This window comes from Mobula birostris, chromosome 10 (genome assembly GCF_030028105.1).
Source record: "Mobula birostris isolate sMobBir1 chromosome 10, sMobBir1.hap1, whole genome shotgun sequence".
Taxonomy (NCBI): Eukaryota; Metazoa; Chordata; class Chondrichthyes; order Myliobatiformes; family Myliobatidae; genus Mobula; species Mobula birostris.
The window spans coordinates 105,602,940-105,615,612 of NC_092379.1; the positions used below are offsets into that span (position 1 = coordinate 105,602,940).

Here is a 12,673-nt window from a genome sequence, read left to right on the forward strand (position 1 = left end):
GCGTCTTGGATGTAACTGCCTCCCTGTATGGACTGTTGATCAACCCTTCAGCCTCCTGAATAATCCAGTGTTTATCCAGTTCCTTAACATGGTGTGTGAGAATTTGCAGCTGGATGTGCCTGTTGTAGGTGTTGTCATCAGGGACACTAGAGGTTTTCATGCCTTCCTACATGCTGAAAGAGGAGCATTCCTCCGTCCTACCTGGCATCGCCATTGCCTTAACTACAATATGAAAGAAAGAAAAATTAAATGAACAAACCTACCTACATCCTCCAGCTCTTCTCGCCGAAGGCTCTTTGAGCCAGCACTTTAAACACTGGCCTACTTAACAGTGTCCCCTCCACTTAAACCTAAGTCTTTTTATTGGACCTTCCCAATGTTGGAGAGTACAAATACTATGCACTCTCTAAGATCTCTTCGTGATGTATCGTGCACAAAATGTCCTGACTGTCCCTGTTCGCTTCTTTTGAGATCTCTCTCTTGCTCTGCATACTCCAACATCTCCTAGAGTGCAATATAAAAATTAAATCAATATATGAAATCAAAACATTGAGTTTTTATGTTGATTTTTACCTTCCAGAAATGCCATTTCTTACTGATAAGTATTTTTGTGAGCATCAGCATGACTGGCTAACTCAATAAGTACAAAGACGATTTCCGTTACCTTTGAACTGTCTTCCTCACTAATTGTACACAAGTACTTTTTTTCTTCATTGCATGTTACATGCAATTTAGGTGCAGGAGTAGACTACTTAGTCCTTTGGCATCACTCATCCACTTAGCAAGATTGTATCTGATCTAACTGTAACCTGAACTAGATATGGTAACCTCGCATCATTTTGCTTGTCAGGAATTACTCTAAATCTGTGTTTAAGTATATTTAAAATTTTGACTACCAAGGCCCTTTTGACAGCCCAAACCTTTGTGTCTTAACAGGCAGCCTCTTATTTTTTAACATTTTATTCTGTAATGTCAAATTTGTGCATATGTATTAAAGATGCACCACTGACTTGTATAGGCGATATACAGACATTCGCACCTTGCAGAGTCTATCATCTGTTAATACGTGAAGTGTTCTGGCTCAGTCACATTTGTGGCTTCTCTGTTTATCTGATTCCTCTATTTTGGGGTATCTTTTTGTTAGTGTTGGCTCTTAAGGTTCTTTACAATTAAGAGTTCAGTAAAGAGTTTCTTTTCCAAGACCCATTGCTCAGCTATTCTTTCTCCTCCACTGAGATAATACAGTAGATTCCAGTCAATTGGGGCATATTGGGACCAGTACATTTTGGCCCAGTTAAGCAGCTGCTTAGCTGAAATTGCATGGAAATTGTTAAAAAGGTATTAGAAAAAAAAGAACAACTACCATTTGAACTGAATAACAAGTTATGTATTTAAATTACAGTATTACTAATACTGCTACAGTACCATAAAACTGTATGTTATTCCTAATGGTTATTGACAGAAAAATTAATCTAGAACATTGTCCAAATTTTTATTTTCATTGTAACATTCAAGGTGATTGCCAATACCTTAAAATTCTTTATAGTTTTTAACTTGTTGAAGGAGGGAAATTGTTTCATTTTCACTCCTGGTGGTTTCTGACATCTCCAAGCCTCAATGCTTGAAAATGGACTGAGCAATGCAGTTCTGAATTATGTTATTGCTTATTTCTCACCAAATAAGTGTCAAAAATTGCTGCGTTTTGAACACAAACACATGCAACTGGCACTATTTTAAAAACTGTTCTCTCTAACCACAGTATAGTGTCTAACCACCACGCAAGTGTACTCAACTGAAACTGGTTAGAAACTGTTCAGCAACTGTCTCCCATTGCAATTAAGCAGCATCATGTCTCAAATATACGAAGGGAATCCTGGCTATTTTCTCAATTAGTTTAGTTATCCTAAATAAGCAACTTCCCCAATTAACCAGAATCCACTGTATATCGATAATATAGTTCACATCCAAACCATTTCAGCTATCTCTGTCCTGTTGCAAATACTGGTTCCCACAGTATCACCTCCCTTTTTCTTTTTATCAGTTGTTTCGCATTCTTGTTATGGTACTGAACCAATCAGACACATAGAGACTTAGAATTTATTACTATTAATCCTCACTACCAAGCACTCAATCCACCTGGGCTACCTGATGTTTCTCTTTCTGACACCAGGCCATTCATTTTTTTCTAAATACCACAATAACAGCCAGATTTTCTATCTGCTGTTGAGGCCGTAGATGTTGTTGGAGATGTCTTGGAGTGGAACTGTAGTTTCTTGTATCACAACAGTCAGTGTCTTGTTGCTCCCATTTTTTAGGTCTCAGAGAGCTTGTGTCTTAGTTATGTGAGCTAACTTTCTAATTGATTACTGTCACTTGGTGATGCTGACAGAATGTGACATTGTCTTAAGATGTTGATCTGAATCCAGCCAGTAGTTGTGATTATTTCACAGACTTCATTGCCTTTGGTGGCTGCTCAAAAAGAAATTCGTGACTCAGAAACCAGTGGTAAATCAGTTTGAGTGATTAAGTCTCCTCATACTTTCTTAACAGAGGAACTTAACGTACCATTAATCATCCTTGTATGTGACAATGTCCAAATGCCTTGAGATTCAAAACATCACCCATTCTTGTACTCTATAATAACTTTTCTCTGGTTACCAAAATCTTCAGTTTTAGTATATGTCACTAGCAGAAACAACATCTCCACATCTGCCTTATCATAATCCCTCAGGATTTTGATTGTTTGAATCCCATCTAAGTCTCCTAAACTCTAGTTGGCTACAAGCCAAATCTTTGGCCTTGTGAATCTCTGAACTACTTCCAATATATTTTGCCTCCAGACACCAAACTTTGCCTTCAGTTAATGTTAATTCTTGTGCCTGATGTTACTATTTCAAGGGTGCCTTTCTGTGTTGATGGTGAACCATAATGTCCTCTACCTTTTTTGTTTTGAAGATATCTGCAATACGTTCATTAGAATTTTATTTCTTCTGTCTAGATGTTGCCAGATGATGATGCAGTGATGACTTTGCTTTGTGAATGGGCAGTGAGCTGCAAGCGTTCAGGTAGACATCGTGCCATGGTTGTGGCAAAACTATTAGAGAAGAGGCAAGCTGAAATTGAAGCTGAGGTGAGATGCATCTCAATTACCCATTTCTGATTCTCTTATTTGAAATTCATGATGGTATGTTCCCTCTCCTGTTCGGACATGTTGATCTGTGGTCTGCTCTTGTGCCACCTTGTATTCCGTATGGATACCCTGCAACCTGATGGCCTTAATATCTATTTCTCCTTCTGGTAAATAAATATCCCCTCCACTTCCACCGTTTCCAACTCTGATGTTTCACCTCTTCTCATCTTCCTATTACTTACCCCAGGTCCCCTCCTCCTTCCCTTTCTCCTATGGTCCACTCTGCTCTTCAATCAAATTCTTCCTTCTACAGCCCTTGACCTTTCCCACCCACCTGGCTTTACCTATCACTTTCCTGCCAGCCTCTTTCCCTTCCCACCCCCCAACTTTTTATTCTGGTATCTTCTCCCTTGCTTCTCAGTCCTGAAGAAAGGTCTCGGCCTAAAACGTCAACTGTTTCAAACAACAGGAAATCTGCAGTCACTGGAAATCCAAGCAACACACTTAAAATGCTGGAGGAACTCAGCAGGCCAGGCTGTATCTACTCTTCCGTTGGTGCTGCCTGACCTGAGTTCCTCCAGCATTTTGTGTATTGCTTTGTATGTCCCTTTATTTGAATCATGTAAGAAATAGGATTTTTATCATATGATTTAGACTTGGTTTTCCTTGTACACTAGCCTCTTGTATAATTGTAAATCAGTGGAATGTTTTCTTGTTCCATGTTTAATTCTTAGAGAATATGATATATTAAGATACAGTTGTGAAATAGGGTGTATAGAATATGCACAGAACAATCTTTAACATATGTGTTTCATTGATTTAATCATTGTGTTAATAAAAACCCATCACATGGATACATTTTTGGAAGCTCCTGTGATAGTGATCTGTTTGACTAGTAGGAGAACAGGCCCATGAAAATAGAGCAGAGCATTAATGGAAAGAAGTAGTTGGGAGTACCAAAAGCGAATGTTGGTTAGAGAAAGACGAGAGGCTAGTGAATGTGATATGGCAAGGAAAGTATCAAAAAACTACTGAGGTGTTAAGGAATCTTACCGGGTGATAGAGAACTTTGTGAAGATGCATGATGACAAAGCATGCATGAATGAATGGGAGATGGCACATGATTAGGTAATAAATAAAGATGTAATTGGAATAATGAAGGGATCAGTTGAGCAGATTTGCAATGTCAGGGAAGCCATGAGTGATGGATCTGGAGAGTGGTAGTTTTAGAATTAGTCATTTGAATAGCGCTTTTAAGTTTTCAAAGTAGGTGATGTTAGCAGTGTGGGCTAGGGAGTTTAAGTGTAGATTGAAATCAGTGAGGATAAAGAGTTACTCAAGGTAACTGATTCAGAAGGAAATTTGATGATAAGCATTTTAAATGTGAACAGACCGAATGTGAAGATGGAGAAAGAGAACTCATTTGAATATTTGGAAATCTGTAGTACAACATTTTAGTGAAGAATAACTGTGTTTCTCCATTTGAATTGTGCCTCAATTTTTTCCATCTGGCATAGTTTGCATTTTGTTGTTTGATTGTTTGTGGTTTTTGTATTGCTATATTTATGCTCTATTCTTGGTTGGCGCGGCTGTAACGAAACCCAATTTCCCTTGGGATCAATAAAGTATATCTATCTATCTATCAACAAGAATTTTCATCATGACATGCTCTCTGCCGTCTTCATGCTTGTAATTTGAGAGTCCTGGTATGATCAGCACTCCTACATAAACTACAATATCCCATATGTTAAATGGGCTTCACCCTGGTTTACTTCCCTCCATTCATCACTGGCCATTTAAGAACATCTTGAAATTCTCTACAACTCATGCAATCTGAGCTGTGCATTTTTCAGTGCAGTGACACTTTTTTTTTTACAGTAGTCTTTTGTCTTTTAGTGAGGTTATTTTACCTCATGGTGAATCTCACTCAATCGCCTGATGTACAAAAATGCCCAGTTTGTATTGGGGTGGTCTTAGCAAACTATTTTTATATAACTCTAGGAGGTTGTACGTTCATCAGTATCGTAGAAGGTCAATTTAGTTAAACTGTTATCATACTTCTGGATTATATAGTTCATAGGTAGTTCATAAAGCCCAGTTACGATTTCAGTACATGGAGTGTCTTAGTGATGATTCCTAGGATATTGGTGGAAAAGCAAATTGAGGTTCCATTTACCTGATTAGTTGTTCTAGCAAGATTCCTCATCAGTAGTCATTTCCAAAACCAAGGTATCTAATAGATCAATAATACAAAAGCAAAATAGTGCACATGGTTAATTAATTCTGTTTCTGCTTCCACAGATAAATAATCTGCTGAATATTTCAAGCATTTTCTGCTTTATATTACTTAGTCACTCATTATTTCTGGCTTTTTTCCTCTATGAAAATAGGTTAATTTTAATACAGGTCCATATTCTTTATAAATGTTTTGGGATAGTGGGAAGGTATAATAGGAATTAAATAGCTAGATCAGGAGAGAAAAATATTTCTAATTCATTTGGAGAATTAGGCAGCATCACTTTGGTCAAGTCTGTTCACTTGCTGAAATGGCAATAGACTGGGGAAGAGAAGTGTTTTTTTCATCTTTTGAAGCAGTAAAACTGCCTTGGTTGTCAGTTTGTGCTCAGAAAATATACTGTTTATTTTTGTTCACGTTTCTGTAGTACATGCTACTGTAAATCTGGCAATATCTAAAATTTCATTTTCTTCATATTCCTAGAGATGTGGAGAATCAGAAGTGGTCGATGAGAAGGGGTCTGTCTCATCTGGCTCTCTCACTAGTGCCAGCATTCCTGTTTTCCAAGATGTGTTGCTTCAGTTCTTGGACACACAAGCTCCTATGCTGAGTAAGTGTTTTCAGGGCAAGTTTCAAACCTTCAATATTTTACAAAAGTATCACAAAATTGCTCATTATTTTCATTGCATTAATATCTTGTGCTGTATTTTGATTTAGAGGCTTGTGATATTTATTTATTATACATTTGTAATGCAGTGCAGAACTGAGAACATGTTGAGAGGAAAGAGAATGAAAATGTAGATGTATATTGTCAACAGTAAAACTTAATTTTCAGATATCCTTATACTAGTCTGTGCATTCAGATTAAAGTTTGATATTAAGCCAGTTGCAAGATTGAAGCAACATATGCTTTCCAGCTCTGCTTTCACTCAAGTGCTTTAACTTACAGATAAATTTCGCTATAGACTTGAAGGGCTGATGTTTTCATGACTGCAGCTAAGTCATTGTAGATTTGAAGCTGCTTGATACATAAGGTCTATATTCATCACAACAAGCAGGTGTTCTCTTGGAGACCCTCTGAACTTCCTTTTTTATACTGTTAAGAAAAAGCTAATGGCAGATGATTCAAAAAATCGTATTACCTAAAATGACATTGTTTTCTTCAATAATTTTTGATTGATAAATGATTCAATGTATTACATATTTACAATTCCAGCACTTTGTAACTAACAGGACACCGTTGAATGTTTAAATGTCTTTGATGCAGCAAGTAATTCACATGCATGGTCTAAAAGCTTTGAGGACAGAAAATCCAGTCAAAAGTCATGATGTGAGAGCTGACTCTCTGGTACCCAAACATTCCAGTTATTGATCACCAGAACAAATATGCCTATGACCATGTTTGATGTGCTTAAGTGACAGTCACAATGATGCAAATTGACTTAGTTCAGGGGGTTCCCAACCTGGGTTCCTTGCTTAATGGAATTGGTCTATGGCAAAAAAAAGGTTGGGAGCGAGCCCCTTATTTAGTTGGTGTCTGATGCCATGGACCAAAATGTCTCACGGTCATATGAGTTGGCAAACCACATCTCTTGAATAGCTTGTTTGTTTACAAAGGTATCATCTTAATTTCAAACTGGTTATTGTTTGCAATTTACATTAGAACAGGTTTTTCTTGAAGATTGGTTCTCATTTGAATTAATACCTGTTATGTCCACATAACTCCATAACTTGTGAATCCCTGACAAACTTTTGTCCCATTGTTACATCTGTGATGCTAGAAATATCTACAGAACTATACTTCTATTCTCATTTGTGACCAATTTTGATTGTAAAACTTCCACTCACCTGAACAGAGTGGAGTTTCTGTAGAAAATTAGCATTTTTATTCAGTCTTCTTGGAGAGTAGGAAGGAGACCAACTGTAAAATTTGTCTGTGAACTTATGGCTGAATATTCAATGAAATATCTTGGAATGTTGTAAGAAACCCTCACTGAGACATTGCCTTAAATTGTGGGCACAAATGTTAACTGAATTTCAAGCTTATCAACTTTTGTTATAAAATGTTGTGATCAGTGAGAATGATGGGTTGTAAGATTTTAAAAACATTTTTATTACTGCTGGCTTAATGTGAAATTGTGTACAAGTGTTGATCAGTAAGTAGTTTACTGAGTCATCTGTTGACTTTGTCTGCTTTAGTGAGGTGGCCATGTCTGAGGCAAGGTTTTTATTCACTCATTAAGTGATGAATAGTGGCTAGTTTTGTTTTTATTTAGAAACAGTTGAAAACATTGCCATGCACCAATCTGCTTCCTTATGAAGACATGATGTCTGACTTTATCATGACTGTTTACCTGTATAATTTACTGTATTTATCTTTCAAAGGTTGTGTTGCTATAGCTGAGTTTCTTTGCTCATGGTTTTACTCCATTACATTTTTTAAAGAAGTTTTGCGAATCATATGAGTAACTAAGATCAGGGAAATATGAAAACTGAAGGTGAATGATAAATTCAGATATGCTTATACCTGTCCTTGCAATCATACGAGCGCGCTAGGGTGCCTAAAACTTTTGTATTCATCAATGTGAAGCGGAGAACGAGTTTGTAAATCTGACAGGAACAAAGGACATTGGCAACGTTGGGGGTGAAGCCCCACAGGTGTGGTGTGGGACAGGTAGCAGAGAAGGAGTGCCAGGGCGGACGGCAGCGTGGTTGCAGACACGCACAGCCCTGAGACACCAAACAAGGTCACTTGATTCCAAACAGTTGGTTTATTGATCATTACAGAATGTTGCTGGTGCTTCCCCCCTCCCTACCCTCTTCCTTCCCCTTTTCCCTAACCATGATCCCCTCTCCTTGCTCCCTTCCCACTCTCAGTCCACAATAGAGACCCATACGAGAATCAGGTCTTATCATCACTCACATGTTAAGAAAATGGTTTTTTTTTACAGCAGCAGTACAATGCAATACATAACATTACTACAATACTGTGCAAAAGCCTTAGGCATCCTAGCTATATATATTTATAATGTCATAACCCTGGTGTCTGCGGGCATCCACTCGGCTTGCTCCCTGGTTAACTGACACCTTTAAAGCTTTCATCTTTGTGGAATATGTCTTGAGTGTGAAGGTGCCAACTCTGAATTGGAAGTTGTCATCAACATCAGACTGTATTTGGATTTCATTCATTAAAATTAACCAGCACAAGTCCAGTCCAAATTAAATAGAAATTGCGGAATGGGCAACAGCTTCAATGTCTTGGAGTACTTCTTACAAAGCACTATATCTATTTTTTTTTAATTTTTATTTTTATTGAAGGAATGACACAATACAGAATATATAATGGATTACATTTTCCTCCATTTTGCTTTAGTATCGTACCCCCAAAACAAACAACCCCCCCCACCCGCCCTCCCCGAACATATCATGGCAGCTAATATATCTACAACACAACAATTCACAAATACAAGTACGGACATTTGACAACCGTACCCCCACACTACTTCAATACGACAGCTCATACACATCTGCAACATGTCAGATGATCCAAAATACACTCATATTTACAATTCATCAACCACCCTGTGAGGTAAATTATAAGTGTGTTAAATGGGAGGCAACTTCCTAAGTACAATCAAATGCCCTCAACTAGTAGGTAATTCCTTAAGACTCCCAAAATATGATAAGAAAGGTCCCCATTTCGAATAGAACTTTTTCACAGACCCCCTCAAAGTGAACTTAATCTTTTCTAATTTCAGAAAAAACATTACATCTTCTAACCAAGCAGCAGCAGTTGGGGGCGTGGCAGATTTCCAAACCAGCAAAATTCTCCTACGGGCCAATAGCGATGTAAATGCAATGATATCCGACTGGCTTGCATTTAAACCCAAATCATCATCTGCCACACCAAATACAGCTATAAGCGGGCAAGGTCTCAGTGTCACTCCCAAAACCTCACTGATAATTTAAAAGCCAGTGCCCAATAGTCATCAAGCCGAGGGCATGACCAAAATGCATGTATTAAACCAGCCGGAGAGAAGGAACACCTGTCACAGCCAGCGTCTGTCCCAGGGTATATGTCTGCAAGTCTGGCTTTACTTAAATGTACCCTGTGTAAAACTTTGAATTGTATGAGCCCCAGCCCAGCACATGATGATGAGAAATGAACCCTATTCAATACTTTTGCCCAATATTCTTCTGCAAGGTCCATACCGAGGTCGTCCTCCCACCTACTCGTAGTTTTGTTTAGATCTTGAACTCCCAAAGACATCAGCTGAGAGTATAGTTCAGAAATCAGCCCCTTATTGTTAAAGCTAAGAGTGAATTTTTCCCATAACATAGCAGGTGGTAGAACAGGAAAAGAGGGAAATTTTACCTTGACAAAGTGGCGAATCTGCAGGTATTTAAAAAAATGATTATGCGGAAGGCCATACTTACCGCGCAGGTTATCAAAACTGTCAAATATGTTATCAGTATACAAATCCTTAATGCGCATAAGACCGTTCAAACCCCATTGTCTAAAAGCTGAATCGAATGTGGAGGGAGGAAATAAATGGTTTTTATGAATGGGGCCCAAAACTGAAGCTGATATGAATTTATAGTGGCAGAGAAATTGATTAAAAATTTTGAGGGTTGAGAGCACGACCGGGTTAGATGTGAATTGAGAGGATTTCAATGGTAAGGAAGAATACACCAAAGCTGGGAGAGACGAGAAGTGGCAAGACCGTGACTCAAGCAGGCACCAGATTATATCTGGCCAGTGAAGCCAAAATAATACTTTTTGAATGTTCGATGCCCAGTAATAATGAATAAAGCTGGGAAGACCCATTCCACCTACGTCACGACCTCTTTGAAGAATGCGCTTATTAACCCTTGGGACCTTATTTTCCCAAATAAAGGAGGTTACAGCTTGATCAACTGATTTAAAAAAATAACTTAGATAAGAAAACTGGCAAACACTGAAACAAATAGAGAAATCTAGGAAGTATAGTCATTTTCACTGACTGAATTCTCCCAGCTATAGTAAGGGGTAAACTGCGCCATCTCTCGAAATCAGCCTTCATTTGGCTAACCTGAGACCTGTAGTTAGCTTCAAACAGAGATGTAAAAGAGCGAGTAATATGTATTCCTAGGTATACAAAACCATCTTGAGATAAAGGAAAGGGCAAGGATTCCTGTCGGATCTGTAGGGCCAAGTTATTAATGGAAAAGCATTTGCTTTTTTGAAAGTTCAGTTTATAGCCAGAGAAGGCTCCAAATTGACCTAATAATGACACAATAGCAGGACTACTACCTATAGGGTCGCTAACATAAAGTAAGAGGTTATCAGCATATAGGGAAACACGGTGTTCCATGTCCCCTCTTCTAACACCTTGAAATAATGTAGTTGACTTAATTGCAATAGAAAGAGGCTCAATTGCAATTGCAAAAAGAAGAGGGGACAGTGGGCAACCTTGGCAAGTGCCACATGTTAATGGGAAATAGTCAGATCGAAAATAATTTGTCTGTATACACGCTAAAGGCGAGTGGTATAGTAGCTTAACCCAAGCTATAAATATTCTGCCAAATCCAAATTTCTCCAAAACACTAAATAAGTATACCCATTCCACTCTATCAAATGCCTTCTCCGCGTCCAAGGCGATAACAACCTCTGGACTTGGAGAATCACTCAGTGAATAAACCACATCAGCCAGTCGACGGATATTAAAAAAAGAATAGCGATTTTTAATAAAACCTGTTTGATCATCTGAAATTATCTTGGGAAGGGAACGTTCTAAACGACATGCAAGCACTTTAGCCAAAATTTTCACATCTACATTCAAAAGTGAGATGGGGCGATATGATCCACATTGAGTCGGGTCCTTGTCCTTTTTAAGAAGTAGTGAAATAGCTGCCTGTGAAAGAGAAGTGGGTAAGGAGCCATTATCCAAAGATTCCTGAAACACTTCTAGAAGGACCGGTGTGAGCTTATCCTTAAATTTCTTATAAAATTCTATTGGATAACCATCAGGACCTGGGGACTTACCACTCTGCATAGCCATAATGGCATTATTAATCTCTTCCTGCCCAAGAGCCCGATCTAGGTTCTCCACTTCCTCTGGTTCAAGAGTTGGTATTTCGAAATTATCTAAAAAAACGTTCCATATTTGTTTTATCTGAGGGGAACTCTGAGGCATACAGAGAGGAATAAAAAGTTGCAAAGATGTTATTAATCTCTTTTGGATTGCTTGTCAAGTTCTGGTGCATGTCTCTTACCTGGGGAATAAGTCGTGATGCAGCTTGACGTTTCAACTGATGAGCCATAAGCCGGCTCGCCTTGTCACCATATTCATAATAGAGGCCACGTGTCTTAAGAATTAATTGTTCTGATAGGTTTGTAGATAGAAGATTAAACTTTGCTTGCAAATCAACCCGGCTTTTATATAATTCCGCAGTGGGTGCCTCAGAGTATTTTCTATCCAGGTCCCAAATAGATTTCAATAACACTTGCATTTCCTTCCTACGCTCTTTATTGGCATGTGAAGTATAAGATATTATTTGACCCCTCAAGTAAGCTTTTAAAGTTTCCCAAAGTAAAGAGTACGATACCGACTCAGTTTTGTTAGTCTCGAAGAATGTGTCAATGTTAGCCGATATATAACTACAAAATTTCTTATTAGAAAGCAAAAGGGGGTTAAGTCTCCACAGAGGCCGTTCTCTAACGTTTAAAGGAAAACATAGGTCCAGTTTCACGGGCGAGTGATCAGGTATAACTATAGCAGTGTATTCAATTTGTCTAATCATAGGTATCAAGGAATTATCTATAAAGAAATAGTCTAGCCTGGAATAGGAGTGGTGAACATGAGAGAAGAAAGAGAATTGCCTAACTGATGGATTCAAAAATCTCCAAGGATCCATATAACCATTTTGTTGCATAAACATCGAGAAGGCCTTTGCCACACCAGAAAATGTTCCCCTAGGGCAAGACCTATCAAGCAGTGGGTCAATAGCACAGTTCAAATCTCCGGAAAAGATTAGCTTATGTGTATTCAGGTTAGGTATTAATGACAAAACCTTATTTGCAAATTGGACATCGTCCCAATTAGGAGCATAAACACTTACCAAAATAACAGGTATCTGAAAGAGAGAGCCAGCGACTATAATAAAGCGACCATTAGGGTCACTGATTACATCAGATGGTGTGAACTGCATTCTTTTGGTGATTAATATTGTCACCCCCCTGGACCTACTATTAAATCTGGAATGAAAAACCTGACTAATCCATGCTTTACGAAGTCTATTATGGTCCTCCACTCTTAAATGTGTCT

The 12,673-nt window shown here is 38.3% G+C and overlaps 1 protein-coding gene across 3 annotated transcripts in view; it reads left to right on the top strand.

The window, feature by feature from the left end:
• Positions 1-12,673, top strand: part of med12 (mediator complex subunit 12) — a 174,840-nt gene that overhangs the window by 56,907 nt on the left and 105,260 nt on the right. For all 3 annotated transcript variants that reach the window (XM_072270757.1, XM_072270758.1, XM_072270759.1), the window contains exons 11-12: positions 2,999-3,130; positions 5,850-5,976. In XM_072270757.1, the coding sequence (XP_072126858.1) occupies positions 2,999-3,130; positions 5,850-5,976 (259 nt within the window). The remainder of the gene's footprint in view (positions 1-2,998; positions 3,131-5,849; positions 5,977-12,673) is intronic.